Source organism: Perognathus longimembris, chromosome 1, assembly GCF_023159225.1.
Source record: "Perognathus longimembris pacificus isolate PPM17 chromosome 1, ASM2315922v1, whole genome shotgun sequence".
NCBI lineage: Eukaryota > Metazoa > Chordata > Mammalia > Rodentia > Heteromyidae > Perognathus > Perognathus longimembris.
This window is the reverse complement of record NC_063161.1, coordinates 18,324,810-18,345,358: the sequence shown is the minus strand read 5'-3', so window position 1 is coordinate 18,345,358 and position 20,549 is coordinate 18,324,810. Positions and strand designations below refer to the sequence as shown.

General features: G+C 34.6%; 1 protein-coding gene across 2 annotated transcripts in view; it reads left to right on the top strand.

Moving 5' to 3' along the window:
• Nedd1 (NEDD1 gamma-tubulin ring complex targeting factor) overlaps positions 1-19,512 on the top strand; it is a 38,649-nt gene extending 19,137 nt beyond the window's left edge. For both annotated transcript variants that reach the window (XM_048357751.1, XM_048357747.1), the window contains 10 exons: positions 3,491-3,720; positions 5,309-5,510; positions 6,290-6,482; positions 9,351-9,479; positions 12,451-12,498; positions 13,397-13,599; positions 13,798-13,954; positions 15,546-15,702; positions 17,568-17,634; positions 18,284-19,512. In XM_048357751.1, coding sequence (XP_048213708.1) covers positions 3,491-3,720; positions 5,309-5,510; positions 6,290-6,482; positions 9,351-9,479; positions 12,451-12,498; positions 13,397-13,599; positions 13,798-13,954; positions 15,546-15,702; positions 17,568-17,634; positions 18,284-18,388 — 1,491 coding nt within the window. In that variant the 3' untranslated portion in view covers positions 18,389-19,512. The remainder of the gene's footprint in view (positions 1-3,490; positions 3,721-5,308; positions 5,511-6,289; positions 6,483-9,350; positions 9,480-12,450; positions 12,499-13,396; positions 13,600-13,797; positions 13,955-15,545; positions 15,703-17,567; positions 17,635-18,283) is intronic.
• Positions 19,513-20,549: the final 1,037 nt, after the last annotated feature.

Sequence of the window (20,549 nt, the reverse complement as noted above, 5' to 3'; positions counted from 1 at the left end):
GGAATCTCAATGTTGTTTTGATTTGCATTTCTTTTATGGCCAGTGATGTAGAGCATTTTTTCATATGTCTCTTGGCCATTCTCATTTCCTCATCAGAGAAGTCTCTTTGTAAGTCTTTAGCCCACTTGATGGTTCTTTGCGGTTTTGTTTTGGAAGAAGGTAATTTTTTTAGTTCTGCATATATTTTAGATATGAGGCCTTTGTCTGTTGAATGGCCGGTAAAGATCTTCTCCCAGTCTGTGGGCTTTCTGTTTATCTTGTGAGCTATGTCCTTTGCCGTGCAGAAAGAGCCTAACTTTTGCCCTAGTTGGTTTCAAACCATAATCCTCCTATCTCTGCCTTCTGTGAAGCTGTGATTATAGGCCTGCTCTACCATGTAAAAAGGTCTTAATAACTCAAAAGAAAATAAGCAAAGAAGATTCATAGTCAATTTGCAAAAGAAGAAAGAAAAATTATCATTTTGTATTTTTTTATCTTAGAACCTTTAAAGCTTGAACAACAATGAAACACAAATTATTTCCTAAATTAGCAATTTGAAAAAGGTATAGTAATTAGAAACTGGAAATAATGTAAGTATCTAACATTGTAGTATTTAAATAAATCGATCTGATCATGCATCTACATATTATTTGTTATAGTAGGAAGTATTAATGATGACTTTATTAGTGTAATTGTACAGAATAACGGGCTTCATTATGACATTCTCATAGCACATGACTATTTCAATAGGAAAGTGTGATCCCAAGTTTGGCTGGTAATCTGTGGAAACCACACAAACATGTTCAAAAGTTATTAGGATTATAGGTGAATTTTTTTTTTGCTTTGTGATTTAAAATAATAATTCAAATATCTATAGTAGAGGTGAACAAACTGTGACACGAAGGAACCCGATTATTTTTGTAAATGAAACTATTGGTGTAGTTATGCATATTCATTTATGCATTATCTTTACTCTTGCAGAACAATAACATGGAATATTTGTTATGTAGTCCTTTAAGAATAAATTTGCCAACCCCCTGCTTAGAGTGAGTGTTATAGTTTTAAATTTAGAAACAAACTCTCACATAAACACATGTGTTCTTATAGTGCTAGAAAATTTTTTTCATAAGCTTCCTGGTGGTTTTATTTAATTATTGGAAATAGTTTATTCTTAAGATAATTTCATAAAAACTTAAGTGCTACTGACACCCAAATGAATTAATGTTTATTTTAAATAATTCAGTAGATCAATACTTTGTTTATTCACAATCACTAGCTGTTCTAAAGAGATGATCATTTAATAGACATAGGAAGTCAGAAAAGGTATCTTGTTAATATTATCAAAGGGCCAAAGAAGTCAGTGTGTTTATTGAAGAGTCTTAAAATATTTGTAAAAGATGATTGACCTGAGCCCCAGTGGTTCGTGCCCATAATTCAAGCTTCTCAGGAGCTATGATCTGAAGATTGTAGTTTGAATCCAGCCTGGTGGGGTTTAAAAGTCCATGAAACTCTTGATCTCTGATTAACCACCAAAAAGCCAGAAATAGAGGTATGGCTAAGGTGGTAGAGTATCAGTTTTGAGGGAAAAGACGAAGGGACAGAACCCAGGCCCTGAATTCAAGCCCTGGTACCTTCACAGGGTAAAACTAGGATGATTGAATGATGGGTACGTAGCAACAATGAGCAAGAAAGCTAGGACCTTGTGAGATGGGCGTAGTACCTACTGAGTACCAGGATCTTGCAGAAATGTTAGTTAATCCTCCAAACAGTCTTGACAGGCAAACAACAGCACTTAGACTTGGAGAGTGTCTAAGTATTTATCTAAACTGCAAAGAGTTTGAGCCTCTGCCTGAAGCCAGGGTTTCCTGAAAGGAATATTTAAGGTTATCTGTTTGTTATGAATTGCCATTTAGGTCCCAAGAACTTGAAGCAGTATGCTGAATTTAGGCTTTGAGTCAATAAAGGAATAGTTGGTTTTTTTTTTTTTTTTGAACTTTTGGCCATAGGGGCTTGCTAGGGTAGTCCAGCTGTCCTCAAACTGATTATCCTCCTCCTGCTGTGGTACCCTCCACCTATGCTGAGGTTACAGGTGTGTACAACCACACCAGAGAAGGAATTTTAACTATTTCTGAAATTTTATTGTGTAAGCTAAATTTCAAGGTTGTTTTAGACAAATTCCTGCTGTGCCTAGTACTAGATTTATCTCTACCAACTTTGACAATCTACCAGTTGTCAGATTTTATAATTTTTTTTTGAAATTCTGTGCATTTCATCCAGAGTTAGATTGTGTAAAGGACCACAAATCAGTTCTTTTAGTACTACAGAAAGTCTTGAAAATTATTGTTTGGCCATTTGTTTTAACAGACTAGCATGTGATTCTGTAACTATTACTACAATCTTAACACTCCGAGTTGCAAGTGTGAGGTTTGCCTGGGCTACATAACAAGTCTCTGGCTCAAAAACAGATATTTCTGTAGTTTACTTTTTGTTGAATGTAGTCCAGAAGAAAGACTTATCTATTCAAGTGAATGTGTGTTTTCTCAACAAAAATTAAAACTGTGTCAACCAGCATTTGTTGTTCTTTTGTGTTATGGCTCCTTATTTGAAAATAAGGCATCAAATTTAATGGGTGACCATCCATTGTAATTATCTTAGCTGAGGTTTTGATAACAAATATTTTGTTATCTTAGAGTTTATGTTGAATATTATTTTAAGACATCTGAGAATTAATTAAATTGTGAGTTCGCAGGGGAAAATTAACTTGCATATAAAGTACTTGACTTTTAATCGTAATATCAAACAAATTGGAAAGCAATATTTTAGTAAAGGTAGACAAAGTAACATCTTGGATAACTTGGATCTTTGTTCTGGTCCATTAGAAACTGGAAAAGGAGAATATCTTTGTTGCCCCAGGGATTAATGTTTAGAGAAAGTCCAGCTTGCCCTTAGGCTGACTGATAATTTTGAAAGCCTGGATAAAGATCATCCCCATTTTAGAGTGTTGCCAGTTCCTTGTTCCAGTTTTGTTTCATTACTCCACAGGTCTTAGAATTGCCAGATCATCACATGCTCAAGTTCAAACAAATATATCCAAATATCTGTAGTAATAGAGGACACAAATATGAACCATTAATTATCTGTTCCCAGTAGTTCCTTTGTAGTTGTGTGTTTCCTTGTAATTATCTGTGATTAGGCTCTGTATTCACAGTATATATACTAACCCAGCAATCTCAGTGTATGACAGTTTTTCTTTATAAAGGGAGAATGTGAGGGAGTTATACTCCAAGATAATAAAATCATGACAAATATCCAATTAATAGACTGTTTGTATGTTTCAGGGTCATTTTATAGTCCACTAAATTATATTATGGTTCTTGTGGTGAAAAATCTGTTGCTCTTTAAAATGGGAAGTCTTAAATACCATGTACGGTTGATTTGATTTTTGTAATTTATGTAAAGTATCTTCATGAATGTTTATAATTCCATAAAATTTATTATTTTATCTTTATAGTCTGTTCGGCACTTGAAGTACTCCTTATTTAAGAAATCATTACTGGGCAGCGTTTCAGATAATGGAATAGTAACTCTCTGGGATGTGAATAGTCAGAGTCCACATCATAACTTCGATAGCACACATAAAGCTCCAGCTTCAGGCATCTGTTTCTCTCCTGTCAATGAATTGCTGTTTGTAACCATAGGATTGGACAAAAGGATCATCCTCTATGATACCTCAAGTAAGAAGTAAGTGTGATATACCTGTTCCTTAAATTAGTAACAAGTAATTATCTCATTAACTATTAAGACTATTTGTGACTCATAGATTCAGATTAATGCCTAGGACCCAGGAGCTATATGCTTCTTGTGTCTAATAAAAAGAGAAGTTTCTTTCTTCTGTCTTGTAGAAAAAGGTGGTTGGGGCATGAGTATTACTTAGGAAGTTTTGAATCATGGTAGTTTGGGAATGGAATCTTGACTTTACATCTTTATTTTATTTATTTAAACGTATATATATATACGTATATGTATATATAGTGTGTGTGTGTTGTGTGTGTGTGCTCATGTGTGCATGCGCCTGTATTAGGGCTTGAACTTGGGGCCTTGCACTCTCACTTGGCCTTTTTTACTCAAGGCTAGCACTCTACTACTTGAGCCATACCTCCATTTTCAGCTTTTTTTTTTTTTTTTTTTTTGTTAATTAGAGCTAAGAGATTTCTGCCGAGGCTAGTTTCAAACCTCGGTTCTCAGGTCTCTGTATTCTGAGTAGCTTGCATTTTTTTGTTTTTGTTTTACTTTACATTCTTATTTAGTGTTCATTTTCTCCTTCAGAGTAAAGCTGTATTTTGAAACATTTTAAAGTGTTATTTTTAATTTGTTTTAAAATTATTTTCTAAGCAAAGTTTCTAGACTTAATACATTTGGGCTGGGAAATTATTTGTTATGGGACCTACCCTGGGCATTGTAGTATATTTAGCAGAATGCCTAGCCATTGTCCACTAAATCCCAATTGTCCTCTCCAAGTTGTGATAGCCATTACTGTCTCCAGACATGCAACATATCCCCAGGGAGCAAATTGTTCCAAGTAGGGTGCTTGATGTTTTAACCATTTACCTCTTCAGCAAGACAGAGTTGTCTAGAAGGTGCCTAACAGTATCTAAAGCTCACACCAAATGTCAGTGCTGTCAGGGGTGGATCCCAATGTCATAAGCCTTGTCATGATGGTAGAGTTTTATTTATTTTACTCTTTTCTGCCGAAGTCATTGACTGGGGGCACCAATAGTCAGTAAGCCATCTCTTATACCAGATACACCAACAAAGAGCTCAGCTTCAGCAGGTCAGTGTCCCTGTGAATTAGCTTCCTGAGGATCAAGCCATGTGAACTGTATTCCCTGTAGCTTTTTGTTGAAGAGATGTACAACTCTGAGCAGAGTAACAGCTGCTCCCCTGTGAAAGGTCATAGTCCTCTTGAGACCTAAGCGAGTCACTAAGTGGAAAGTAGAGGCACAGAGCCTCCTCCACCCTGATGCTAGTATAGTGCCTATTTGTGGAGTAACACTAGAAACTCTTTTGCATACCTTGCCAAAGTAGTAATTACTCAAAGAAATAGATGATCTTGGTAATGAAATAGAAATGAAAACAAAGAGAGTATTTTTCAGCAGTTATTTACCTGTCATTGTATTACTGTGTCATTGGCAAATTCTGAATTCTGCTTTAATATTTGGGATATTTGCTGTTTACCCAGGTGTCAGAAACTTGATTGGTAAACATGACTCTAAACTATATAACTACATATGCCTACATACCTGCATAGATTTTGTTTATTTCTCCAAAGGCTAGTGAAAACTTTGGTGGCAGAGGCGCCTCTCACTGCAGTGGATTTTATGCCTGATGGAGCCACTTTGGCTATTGGATCTTCCCGTGGGAAAATATATCAGTATGATTTAAGGATGCTAAAATCCCCAGTGAAAACCATCAATGCTCACAAGACATCTGTGCAGTGTATAGCATTTCAGTACTCCACTGCTCTTACTAAGGTGGGACAGATTCTTTTCAGCATTGTTCTTGTTTACTAAAAATCTAACTTAGAATGAAAATTACATGTTGTCAATTTGAAAAGTGTATTTGTAGTCATTCTTATAGCATATTAACTGACCTTAGTAAAAAAGCTATCTAATATGTAGGTTTTTTTTGGCCAGTCCTGGGGTTTGGACTCTGGGCCCGAGCACTGTCCCTGGCTTCTTTTTGCTCAAGGCTAGCACTCTGCCACTTGAGCCACAGCGCCACTTCTGGCCATTTTCTGTATATGCGGTGCTGGGGAATCAAACCCAGGGCCTCATGTATATGAGGCAGGCACTCTTGCCACTAGGCCATATCCCCAGCCCCCTAATATGTAGTTTTAAAACTTTTTTGGTAATTAATCTTCATATGTAAAACTCTTTATAAGTATTTTACAAGACATTTCTGGTTTAGAATAAAACTCAGATTCATCAGCAAGCATACCATTAATAAGGGAATAAAGCTAACAGCAGGGCTGGGAATGTGGCTTAGTAGTAGAATGCTTGCCTAGCATGCACAAGCCCTGGGTTGGATTCCTCAGCACCACATGAGCAGAAAAAGCCAGAAGTGACGCTGTGGCTCAAGAGGTAGAGTGCTAGCCTTGAACAAAAAGAAGCCAGGGACAGTGCTCAGGCCCTGAGTACAAGCCCCAGGACTGGCAAAAAAAAAAAAAAAATCTAACAGCCCATCTATAAAATATTAATGTATGATATGAAACATTAGTAACCTGAGCTTTAAATATTCCATTACATTTCAGTCCAGTTCAAATAAAGGCTGTTCAAATAAGGCCACAGCAGTGAACAAGCGAACCGGCAATGTGAGCACTGGTGGAGGGCTTCAGAACTCGGGAATTGTCAGAGAAGCAGCCACCACTTCTGTTGCCACAGTTCCACCACAGCCTTTGGCACCAGCTGTGGGGAAAGGAACAGGTGCCATTCAGAACAAAGCAGGTAACACTGCTGATAGACATGGAATGCGGAGGTTCTGTGACCCCAATAAGTAGCACTTTCTTAAGGAACTAGAACTCTGATTCAGTTAGTATTTATCAGATATTGTTGAACAAGTGGCTTTTATCTTTTGCTATACATTTTTGAAAAGTTCAGGGAAGGTAGTATACTTACTCTATACAGCTACAATTATGTTGTGAGAAATAGTGATTATTTTAAAAATGGAATGATGCTAGCTCAGAAACAATCTCTGTCTAATATACTACAGACTGGGTGATTTTCCATTGTGTGTAGGGAATGGAAAACTTTTGCTGTCCATTATGATTTGATGTCATAGGTATAAAGTAATAAAAAGCTACTAATGGTGCCTTTTTAGAATGAAAAGAAAGTCAGGTGATAAAGTGAATGTTTTTAAGAAGTTGTTTTTTAACTTGTAACAGATAATCTTTAAAGTCTACATGGCATGCCAGTATGCTTCTAAACCTTGTGCTCTATACAAATATGTCTACATGCCTTTTTTTTTGTTTTTAGGACAAGTACTTGTGCAGAAATATTTGTCAGTTTCTTCTCAGTATGAATTTACTATTTCTGAGTAGCAAGAAAAAATAATCTTTAAATAATACAATAAACTTTTAATAAGAAATTATAAATTATGCATCTATTCACTATCAATTTACTGGGGATATTTTTGTTATCCTTACAGAAAGCCATCTCATAGCTCATACCCAGGTCCTTACTAGCGAACTCTTGAAGAAAACACCATTGTTGTTTACTTGTGAAAGTTGATTTTGAAATATAACTTTGACTAATACCTGCTGATTGTGAATTAACTGTACTGTGAAATTTTCCAAAAGTTCTTTTATAATTTGTTTTATAAATAATGATTTTATAATTTTTTATCACTAAACACTTATTTATTTCTATAAACTTTAAACTATTACTGTCACTTATTTAGTTTTAATAAGTATCTTGTTAAAGATGACATACATTAGTTAGGAAATGAAAGACTTGGGTTTGCTGGGTCACTGATTAATAACTCTTGTCAGATTCCCAATATTTCTGGCAAACTGATGTTTGTTTTGCTCCACAAAGTAAGTTTGTGGTTTATTTTATTTTAGAATAATTGTCAATTTATGGGAAAGCTTTAAGAATACCTCTAAGGATGCTTGAGCTTTTATCCTTCAGTAAATTCACTACTAAGTTTTACTACATTTACTTGCTTATTATTGGTTTTTCTTAAAGGCATACACACAAGTTTTTCCCTTGGAAGCACTGAGATTAGTTGTACTCAAATCTAAGGTCTGTCACTTCCTACCAGGCCAGCTGTGGGTCGTTTTCTTATCCTACCTGAGTGTTATATATATATATTTTATATACATTGAGACAGTATTTAATTTGTAGCATTTTTGTGAAAATCAGAGAAAGTATTTCACAGGTTTCTGGCACATGTAGGCTTTTGTTAAAATAGGGCATAAAAATTATCTATGTCATCATCACAATCATTACCGTAACTATTATTATTATTTTAAGTGTTTTAAGCCAGTCTGAAGTTTGAGAACAAAACTCTAGTTTGTTTCACTGAAGGTGTCCTGATTTAGTTATGAAACAAACCTCTGTGGACTCGTTGCTGGTATTCAGTTTCAGTACAGTTATTTGAACAGGCTTTATAGCATTATTTTTCGGTAGGACCACACATTTACATTGTAACATTTCTAAAGACTACAGTTATATACTTAAATTATTTCTCCTTTTACTTTATAACATCTTAATTCTTGGTGTAAAAAGCTTTGAAGTGATTATGGTACTAGTGATTTGGTTATGTTTTAACTTTCTTGCAGCTGTTTTATTTAATAAAAAGTTGATTTCATTAGCCAGGCCTGGGCATTTTTCAAATTATAGTAATCTATTGTTTTTTGTCATCTCAGATTTTTCAGTTTTCATTTGTGACTGAGATGGCAAATAAAACTTTTTGAAATGCAGTATAGAAATATGCTATTGATGCAAAAGCTAGACTTTTATCTGAGTACCAGAAACAAGCAAGCAAGAAGCTACTGAGCCTGCAGTTTCTCATACAAAGTCCCTGTCCTAAAGCCATGCCTTATGCATTACTAGAGCAAATAAAACTACTGCACCTTCTTCAGTGTTGTCCATTGCAGTACTATTTGAGTTTGATATCTTTGTTTTCTTATTCCTAGTAATCTATAAAAGTGAAATCATTTGAGCTGATAATGCCGAAGCCAATATTAAGCTCCCACAGTTAGGGGAAATAAACAAACACAAAAAACAGAAAAGGGACTAAAGACCCATTCTGTGCATGTTGAAAAACAAATGTTAATCGAATCCTGTTGTTAAAATTCACATTCTTTCTAACACACTTGAAAAAAATCATACATAGATGATCATAAGAATTAGTAATAAAAGTAAATTATATTCAGTGTATTTAAGAGGGAAGCAAAACATATAAAGTATTATAAAAATTTCCTATCAAAATGGCTAAAAAGCTACTGCTATATATTATATATTAATTATTGCATATTATATAATATTTATAATGTATAATTATAGATTGTATATATTATATAATATTAATTATGTAATACTAAAATATACTAATATATAATACTAATATATGCTAATATATATTATATATAATAATATATAATACTAATTTATACTAATACATGGTTTGCTTTTGAGGAACCTTCATTTTCTGAGAGCCGTGGTTAGCTTAAGAACTAGCTTATTCTGCTTCCTTTCCTGATGCTTGTAGTAGGGTAATTCATTAATATGAGCAATGTATTGATATTAGCTTCTAATGATCAAATTTATTTAGATATAGTAACACTGATTTTTGTGTCTAATTCTTATAAGGTTTGTTACGAAGCATAAACACTGATATTTTATCTAAGGAAACAGATGGTGGAAAAAGTCAGGATTTCTCCAGCTTTGAGGATACTGGCAAGAGTAGTTTAGGTGACATGTTCTCACCTATCAGAGATGGTAAGTATGTTTAGATCAATTGATGATATTTTCTTAGAACCTAAAATGGCTTCAGACTAGCTCTGGACATGGCAGTTCATTAATTTTCTCATCCCCTAGGTATTTCAAACAGTTCTGAAATACACTGTTAATTTTTACTGGAGATGTATATGTATACATATATACATATACACACACACACACGCACACGTGCACATATATATGTATGTATAATTTTCAGTGGCAAATAGCTTTGAAAGTAGTATTTTAGTTTCCATAAAAAACTTCATTTTGGGGAGCTGGATGTGTGGCTTATTGGTAAAGTGCCTGCCTAGCATGTATGAAGCCCTGGGTTCAATTCTTCAGTACTATATAAACAATAAGCTGAAAGTGGTGCTGTGGCTCAAGTGATAGAGTGCTAGTCTTGGGCAAAAGAATTCAAGCTCTAGGACTGGCAGGGGAAAAAAACCTTTTTTTAGTGGTGGAGTTCAAACTCACGGCCTCTTGTAGCCCAGACTAGTGTACCACTGAGTTATGCCACCAGCTTCCTATTATATAAAAGTTTCTTAAAAGGAAATATTACCTTCATAGGCAATATATATATCTACTTCAAAATACAGCTTCCTAAAATCTTAAAACATTTATATGCAAAATATCTTGCCAGTTAAAAAATTAAGATTATTAGTGCTTAATTGGTATATATATGAAATTCATAGGTGATAGATTACCCCATCTTTCTGGCTGAGCATGAAAGTACTAGATATCTGTGCAATGGCATATGTGTATCTGTAACACATACACAAACATATACAACATACTGTGCAGATGTTGCCATTAAAAAAGACTTTGAAATGTGCATACAATATATGTTGTAGCTCACAGTATATGAAGTAGAACATTGTTTAACTGTGCTCTTTTTGGTCCTAATGTTTATACCATTTTCCTAATTGTCAGTGATATGAATAAATATCTAGAGGGCAGTATAGCAAAGTTAAATTATTCATACTTTTGGCCTGATAATTTCATTTCTACAAATTTACTTCAGAAAATATTCAGAAAAGCTCACAGAGATTTGTGTGTCTGCTGTTTTATTTATAGTACTGAAAAGCTAAAGAGAATCTAAATGTCAGACAGAAGGATTTTACATTATTCTATCCACTCATGATCTTGATAAGATTTCATTTTTTAAATTTCCAAATCTTGTAGTTTATTTAGCTTAGCATCAAAGATTTCTTTTCTTTTTTACTTTAAAATAATCGTTCCATCTTGGTTTTTAAATTTTTATTTTTGTTTTGGTGCTGCCTCAGTTCCACTTCTGATCTTTCCCAAATTTCCCACAATTCAAAATAGAGGGAGTGAATTAATAAGTGATAGTTCAGACTTACTGTCTTCTATCTTAGCCTGAAAATAACTACTTACAATTTTGAGCAAGTCTTCTAATAAAAGAGGAAAGATTCCTGTATTTTTTCCAGGATAAAGAGAAGTTGAACTGAATTGTTAAAAAGAGAGAGGAAGGGTGGGGTAGAGAATGAGAAGGTAGCAAGGCTGGAATTAAGAATGGTATCTGGGGTTAGTAGTTAGCTGCGGGGCTTGATTTGTGAGATCAACCCCCAAGCAACTTTTTTTTTTTTTTGGCCAGTTCTGGGCCTTGGACTCAGGGCCTGAGCACTGTCCCTGGCTTCTTCCCGCTCAAGGCTAGCACTCTGCCACTTGAGCCACAGAGCCGCTTCTGGCCGTTTTCTGTATATGTGGTGCTGGGGAATCGAACCTAGGGCCTCGTGTATCCGAGGCAGGCACTCTTGCCACTAGGCTATATCCCCAGCCCCCAAGCAACTTTTGCATTTAAGGAATGTATGAAGGGGCTTTTTGCAAGTGCTTGAGTTTATAAACAAAGACTAAATCCTTTTGATGCTTTTTGTTGTTATTGTTGTTGGTTTTGCTGTTTCTGGGGCTTAGACTCAGGGCCTGAAAACTGTTCCTGATCTTTTTTGCTCAAAGTTAGCTAGGTCTCTAAAACTTGAGCCACAGCTCCACTTCTTGCTTTTTTGGTAGTTAATTGGAGATGAGTCTCATGGACTTGCCTGCCTAGTCTGGCTTTGAACAGTGATCCTGAGATCTCAGCCTCCTGGGTAGTTAAGATTATAGGCATCAGCCACTGATGCCCGGCCTAATGTTTTGTTTTTTACACTTTATGTGGTTTTTACCATGACATTTTCTTTTTCTTTTTTTTTTTTTGCCAGCCCTAGGCCTTGGACTCAGGGGCCTGAGCACTGTCCCTGGCTTCTCTTTGCTCAAGGCTAGCACTCTGCCACTTGAGCCACAGTGCCACTTCTGGCCGTTTTTTCTATATGTGGTGCTGGGGAATCGAACCCAGGGCTTCATGTATACGAGGCAAGCACTCTTGTCACTAGGCCATATTCCCAGCCCTACCATGACATTTTCATACATATATACTTTGATCATATTCTATTTATTAATTTTTTAAAGAAATGAATACCTACTGCTTTTTTTTCAAGTGTGAGTAATTAGAATTTAAAGCATATTTCCTCCATGAGGTTTTCCTGTTAATACTAAGGAAAACCAGAGAGAGTAAATATAATGCTAATTTTATTGTCAAGAAATTTTTCTTTTAATGTCAAGGATGAGACTAGATAAAAGTTTTTTAATGTATTTGGATCTCCATTTGTTTTTTTAAATAAAAATGTTCATTAAGAGGAAAGTAATGACTTCAAAAATATGTGTGTCATTTCACACATGCAGATACATACTTCTACTAAAAAGACAATGATGCTTATTGGCCATGTGATTATCTAATGAATTTATGGTTGTACATAAAGCAGTGGAAGGAATATTTAGATGAGTACTAGCTGTAAACTTTGATCTCTCTTATGTTTTCTTTTTTAAGGTCTTGAGTCTCTGAAGATCTTAAGTTTAGCCTAAGTTGCTCAGGTTTATTTTTCACTATTTTAAACTTGATCTTATTTTATTGTAGATGCTGTAGTTAACAAGGGAAGTGATGAATCTGTAGGCAAAGGAGATGGTAAGAACTACTACGAAGTATTTTTATGAAGTTTTAATACTTTATTACCTATTACTGTGTAATAAGTTATACTAAAACCTTGAGTCTAAAAGAACAAAATATTACCTCATTATTTCTGTGAGTTAAGAAACTGAGCATGACTTGGCTTGATACCTTTGGCTTGAGATCTCTTTGATGCTGCAGTCAAGATACTGGCCAGACCTGCATTTATTTCAAGGCTCAACTGGGCAAGAATTTGCTTCCAAGCTGATTTTTCTGGTTTTTGGCTGGAAATATCAGTTCCTTGCCAATGGAGCATCTCCAGGGGGAAGCTGACAACAGATCAGCCACTTCCCTCAGCAGATAAGTGAGAGAGAGGGAGGGCATCCAGGATTGAAGCCATAGCATGTTTGTAACCTGGTCTTGGAAGAGACATCATACCACTTCTGTCATGTTTTCTATTAGAAATAAATCTGTAGGTTCAGCCCATATTTAAAGGGAAGGGAATGCACAGAGCACAGATGTCAAATTCATGAATCACTAGAACTTACTTTCTAGGCTGCCTGCCACAACATATACTTTTACCAAATTAATACACCTCAGGCATCAAAAACTAGTAGCAACTATACTTACTGTGCTTATAATTTTAAATGTATTTTTACGTATAATATTTTTAAGCTTCACAACTCTGGGAAATTGTATCATTTACATTTTACAGGTCAGAAAATAGAGTTTTCAACTTTTAAAAGATGTGCTCAAAAATACACATGAAGTCTGGGGTATCTAAGAAATAAGCGAGTTTTCTGAATGCAAATCCTGTCTTTTTGCCCAATTAGTCTTCCCATTATGATAAGTGCTTACAAGAAAGTATCCAAGTAATTGAAAAATGTTACATGCAAATGCCATTCTCCTCTTTCAGGACTTGACTTTCTACCACAGTTGAATTCAGTGTTTCCGCCAAGAAAAACTCCAGTAACTTCCAGCACTTTGGCATTGCACTCTAGTCCTCTTACTGTTTTCATGGGATCACCAGGGAAAGAAGAAAATGAAAATCTTGATCTGACAACTGAGTCTAAGAAGACATATCTGGGAAAACCAGAACCTAAAGACTCCTTTAAACAGGTATCTGCCTGGAAATGACACTGAACTTACCATGAATGGTTGTCATTTGAAAGTAGTGGCTACCAATGGGTGCATTCTAATTATTAATGGTAAAGGGGATGGGCGGGGGTAGGGGTGGAAGTAAAGTACAGAAGTTTAATGGACAATATAGGTAAAACAAATTATATATTGAAGTAATTGTTTGTTTTAAATATAAAGTTTACCAGGTTGATCTCCTCTGGTGGTGAACCTGGAAATCTAAGTACCTCTCTATCAACTAACCAAACAAGAAACTTTGAGAAATTTGAAAAGCCAGAAAAAGAAATTGAATCCCAGTTAATATATGAACCCCCAGTCAATGGATCCTCAACTCCAGGTAAGTATATAAAACTAAAGTGTAATAGACTCTATGGAGAATGCAAATAGTATAATACTTTAAAAAGACTAAGTCAAAGCCTATCAAAGTAAGTACCAAAAAATGGGTACTTACGAGAGGGGAGAGTGGGGTCAAGGGATGGGGGCAGGTAGGGATAGAAGAATGAATGGGAAAAGGAAGAAGAATGCAGGCAAGACTTCATTGTATATACCACAGAACTGAGAAATATAGGGCTGGAAATATGGCCTAGTGGCAAGAGTGCTTGCCTCCTACACATGAAGCTCTAGGTTCAATTCCCCAGCACCACATATATGGAAAATGGCCAGAAGGGGCGCTGTGGCTCAGGTGGCAGAGTGCTGGCCTTGAGCGGGAAGAAGCCAGGGACAGTGCTCAGGCCCTGAGTCCAAGGCCCAGGACTGGCCAAAAAAAAAAAAAAAAAAAAAAGAAGAGTGGGGTGAAGATGTTGAAGTGGTGACACAGATCAACAGGATATATTGTACATATAAACTGCTTTGTCAAGTGACAAAAAAATTTTCAATACATAGCCTAAAATTAAAATAAGTAGGAGAAGGGGTGGGTTGGGAGAGGTAGGTGAGAATATTGAAAGGGGTGACATTAATCAAGATGCACTGCTTCAGTGAATGGTAAATGACTATGTAAAAATAATAAAAATATTTTTAAAACAATTCAAAAAACTTCCTAATGACTGAGAAAATTATTAAATTGAAAAACATCTCTAGTTATATAACTTCAAAGCTAGAGTGGTTGTAGACTAAAAAATATTGAAGTTGGAAGTTTATAGATACTTCTCCAGTATATATTTTTTAACTAGGGAACAATGGAATGCAAACTTATCAACGTTAATTTGACTCTACCTCTTTTGGTCCAATAATATGAATTTCAGTCTCAATGAAATATGTCACATTTTTATTTACTAAAGTATAGATAGAATTATAATAGCCAACCCTTTAAAAAGGATTGGTTAACTGCTTGAACTTGTAACTCTTTTTCTTTTCCTTCTTCATATTAAACGCTTTAACTGGTAGAATTTATCCCACATTCATGAATCTCAATTGCATTTAAAGGGATATTAGGTTCACTGGTAAGAAGGTGTCTAAGGAGCTCTTCATATAGAAACAATTCGGTTATGCAAATACTAGTATTTTTTATAAGGTTTCTGTAGATGTATTTATTACATTAGCTTAAACTCTAGAGCTTTGCCTAAAGCACTGCTTTACTTCTATATTCTTTCTGTTGGTTTTTAATAGTCTTGTTTATCTGGTTTGTGGTACAGCTTGTCACATTCATCTTTTAGAAGAGAAGTGATTCAGAGATGCTCAAGATGAATACCCCTGTCAAATGTTATTACATTAGGCAGTTGGCAGTGTATATAGATAGATAAATGACTATTAGAAATAATGTCATAGAAAGTTTCTAAAATTTGTATTCCAGACAGAGAATTTTTCTAAATGTCACAAAACACTGTTCTTTGCCAGTTTTTCAAGTTTTCTCATAAAGAATCTCATTTTGAAATGTTTGATGTCTCTAAGTTCAAGTTGACTATTAATATTTTCTCTATTCTTTATTTTAGACCCAAAGATAGCATCCTCTGTCACTGCCGGAGTTGCCAGTTCACTCTCAGAAAAAATAGTGGATACCATTGGAAACAATCGGTCAAATGCACCACTGACGTCTGTACAGATCCGTTTTATTCAGAACATGATACAAGAAACCTTGGATGACTTTAGGTAGTAATGGAAAAATTGCTATTTGTCTAGATCTTTTTTTCTTTCTTATTAGTATACGTAGCATTGGTAATTACCATGTGAGTCTAAGTTCTAGTGACCATAAAGCCATAAAAAACCTGATGAGATTTGTTGATCTTATTGTAATATATTTATTGACTGTCCGCCAGGGAAAGACATAACATATAAAGCAGTTACAAGACAGATAGTATACAGGCTGCCATTGCTGATTTTTTAAATTGTTAAAATGTAGACAAGATTCTTGTAAACACAATGTAGCTTTTATATAAGAGGCAATATTTATAGATTACCTGTTGAAGTATGCTGTATACAGTGAGTGATCAGCAAATGTTTGAAGTCAAGGGTCTTATTTGGTATTTATTAGTCTTTTGATTAGAATTTAGTTGTTTTGTTTTGCTGTAAAATTAAGGTAATGTAACATTGGCATAGAGTATACAAATTGGCCAAGGAATCAAATAGGTAAGAAACCTCTGTTTATATGGAAACTTGATTACTAACAGAGGTCACATTGAAGATCTTTGCACAAAATATGGGATGATCAATGTTGTGTTGTGATATCTGATTATTTCTATTAAAAGGTAAGTATGGATCCCCTTTTAATGCTTCTGAAAAAAATATTAGTTCTTGGGCTGGGATATAGCTTAGTGGCAAAGTGTTTGCCTAGCAACTGCAACATCCTGGGTTTAATTCCCCACTCAGTACTAAAAAAAAAAGACAAAAGAAAATAGTTTTAGGTCTATATAGAATGAAAGTGTAACAAACTTTAGGCATTTGGAGAGTATTTATAAATCACAATAGGAAGATGATTTAAAAAGGGGAAATTAGGTTTATATACAATAGGTACAAATGTTTCCTGTACTATTATAGTTATTAAATTTCAGTGTGTTAATCAAAGGTCCAATTATGAGACACTACTAGCAAATTTAGTTCTTATCACCAGCAAGGGATAAGATTATATAACCAACTTCTGTAATGAGTGAGAAAGAGACATGAATAGGCAGTATATAGAAGAATGATGGATGAACATGAGGAGAAATATTCAACATAATAATTGAGAGAATGGAAAAAAGGGTGAAATACCATATCACATTACTTAAAGGGGAACATATTGTTAAAAAAAAGTGATTACCAAATCTTGGTGAGATGAAAGAGCAAGAGAAATGCTCTTTGGTGGTAAACATATCCATTCTTACGACCACTTTGGAAATACACCTGGTATATGCACCTGGATATATCATAAATGGATATTGGCACATGTAGTTTAGAGCTATATATGTTATTAGAACAACATGGCAAGAATAAAAACTTGAAAACAACTCCAGTATTAACAGTATACATTAATGAAGTATCACATGGTTTATGAAACTTAAAGTATAAGTATTTCTCAGATATAAGCTGCTCAAGATTGACATCATTTCTGTAATTATGGACAAAAAGGGACAATGAGCTACAGATTATGTATTACACAGATGTATGTCTTTAAAAAAATGTTTCTTTGTTAAATAAAATCGAGGAGACTTCTTTCCTGACATTTTTCTCATAAATTCCACTATTGGCTGAGTGTGTGTGACTTGGGCAACTGTTCTCTGGCTTAATTTTTTTGTTGCCAAAGCAAAAGCAATAATTGCTCTTAGTTGTGAAGATCAAGTGAGTTCTTATATTTTAAGTTATATGAAAAAATGGCTAGCATTTAGCAAAGGAATGTTAGGTCCACTGGTATTTTGTTATTGTAATGATTACTGATGCTCAATCATTTGAAACAATGAAACATTTGGTCAGTTTCTTAAATGAGGATAGAATTGGTTACATTGTTATAATTGTAACAAGTATTTTATATTCTTTCTTAGAGAAGCATGCCATAGGGACATTATGAATTTGCAAGTGGAGATGATTAAACAGTTTCATGTGCAGCTGGTACGTACATAACATTGTGTTCTAAATGAATGTACAGTTGTGTGCATCTGAAGAAAGAAATCCATTAAAGGGCGGTGTATTTGAATTGTTATATCTAATTGCTATACCACATAAGTATGAAGTTTCTTTTTTTTTTTTTTTTTTTTTTTTTTTTTTGGCCAGTCCTGGGCCTTGTACTCAGGGCCTGAGCACTGTCCCTGGCATCTTCTTGCTCAAGGCTAGCACTCTGCCACTTGAGCCACAGCGCCCCCTCTGGCCATTTTCCATATATGTGGTGCTGGGGAATCAAACTGAGAGCTTCATGTGTAGGAGGCAAGCACTCTTGCCACTAGGCCATACTCCCAGCCCCAACATTTTTAATAAGTAAAATAGATATTAGCTGATCACTTCCTTTTAAGCCTGTGGTGGTTGAGGTTACTTTTCATAGTCATGCTTGCCTCCCATAAATAAATGAAAGACCACCTAAAATGTGTGAGTATCACCTTCTAAGTATGTTAATTTGGCCAGTAATCTTTGTGGCTGAGTACAAGAAATATCGTATAGATAATTAAGCATGAGAAAAGTCATATCAGAAGCTATGTGAAACATAGTTTGACAAATAAATGTGAATATCCGGTCACTTAAAAATAATTTCTCTCCTTTTTTTTAGAATGAAATGCACTCTTTGCTGGAAAGATATTCAGTGAATGAAGGTTTAGTTGCTGAAATTGAAAAACTAAGAGAAGAAAACAGAAGGCTACGGGCTCACTATTGAAAATTCAGTGAATACTGATTTTGTAATTTGCAAAGTTTCAGGCAACAAAGAACTATGTAGAATCTGTATATTTTCATGTCCTACAGGTGCAAACTTCTTTTTTTCAAGTAAAGGGTAATAGAATTATACACCAATCACTATTTCAACTGTCAAAAATATTTATATTTTTATATTAAAATTGTACAATGTATAATCTGCCTAACAGGAAAGTCAACAGCATCTTTATTTTCTGAATGCTTTAGTGCTAAACTTAAGTGCCCTTTTCATAAGAGAAGAAAATTGTGCATATGAAAAACCTATGTACAATCACATTTTTAAACAGATATATTTTTGATTGACAAATTGCCTTCTAAATTTTTTTAGGTAAAGTTTAAAAAATTTGATATGTTTTCTATTTTTATGGAGAAAGTAATTTTAAAATGGTAATTGTTTTTGTAAGCTACTGACTAATAAGATCAGATTGGCTAGTAGTTATTTTGTTTACTTAATAACATCAAGTATGACTATTATTTATTACTTGTATATGTGATAATATTTGAAATGTTAAATTGTACATTGTATCTTTTGCACTTATGGTACTCTATTGTAGTTCTTATAGCTCTTACTGGTTGATATTGCATTAGCTAACTACCTGAAAAACTCAAGGGTTCATAAGACATACTGAGAGCGTATTATATATCTTTCTGCTGATTGTCTCATGTACTAGCAAATGAGCAAAATCATACTACAAAGTTTTAATCATAATGAAAATTTCTTATTAGACACTAAAGATTACAGTATTATTATCCTTTTTCCCCCAAGTACGAAATATGGATTATTTTGCTCTATTATCTGTATTATTTTTTCTCTTCAGGTGCTATGAAGAACATTTTATATTATTGCCTTGCCTTGAGATTATTTATAGAGGTTCATCATGAAAAGAATTTATACCTCTTCATCAATACTTTGACATATATATTTGCCTATTGTGATCTATGCTTTTAGTGGTCTAAAATTAGGAGGGCTGTTCATCTGTTTATATTCTTGCTGCCTCTTGCCCAGAGATTTAATCTGTGTACCTTTTATATAGCTCCACAGTTCATTTTGGCTTTTTGGGTGGAAATATTTACTAAAGATTGAAAACATCAACAAAAACATCCCCAAACAAACCAAAATGTGTTTATCTTACTAATGTTATGATTTTCCAAAGGGATAAGATATTAAACATGCTAATAATTACTGTGAAAAATGAAAATGGGAGTTACTTTTTCTCAGTATGATTCAGAGAACACATTTGTACTAACACATTTAAAGGTGATCTCTTCTTGTCAGATTATGAAAGCATATGACTTGTACCAAGTTTTCTTATATGTCAGCATCACACAGGTTTTGAAGACAAATTAGTGTTGTCTACATGCTATATTTATATTTTAGTATTTTCCTATTTCCCTTTACTACAGGTGTATATAATGTGTATTAAAGAGGTCTCATAAATAAAATATTGTTAGCAATTTTATTTGTGTAGATGAAACATTTTTTGTAATGGATTTTAAAGTTAAGTATAATAAATAAAATGTTATATTCCAAAAAACCAGGAAATCTGCCTGGTGCTGGTAGCTTACACTTGTAATCCTAGGTACTCTGGAGGCTGAGATCTGAGGGTAGTGGTTCAAAGCCAGCCTGGCAGGAAAATCCGTGAGGGTCTTTATCTCAAATTAACCACCGGAAAACTGGAAGTGGCACCGGGGCTCAAAGTGGGAGAGTGTTTTTTAGCCTTGAGCGAAAAAGCTCAAGGACATTGCCCAGGCCCTGTGTTTAAGCCCTATGACCGACAGAAACCTCTCCTCCCCTCCCCTCCCCAAAAAACAATAACAACAACAACAAGCAAACAGGGAATCTGAAAATTGAACTTTTACCTCTGGCCAAAATGCAGGGAAACGAACACAAGGAAAAAGAAGAAAACTACACTATGTTAAAAATGTAAGATGCAAACCCAAAAGCAACCACAAAAGTTAAAATACAGTAATGTGTGCCTGTAATTGTAGCTACTTGGGAAGCTGGCTATGGGAGGATTACAGTTTGAGGCCAGTCGGGGCAAGAAAGTTCGTGAGATCCTTCTTCACACCGAGTTTGGAGGCTGAGAATGGACCATATTTCAGAACAGCATGGTAGAAAATGCTGA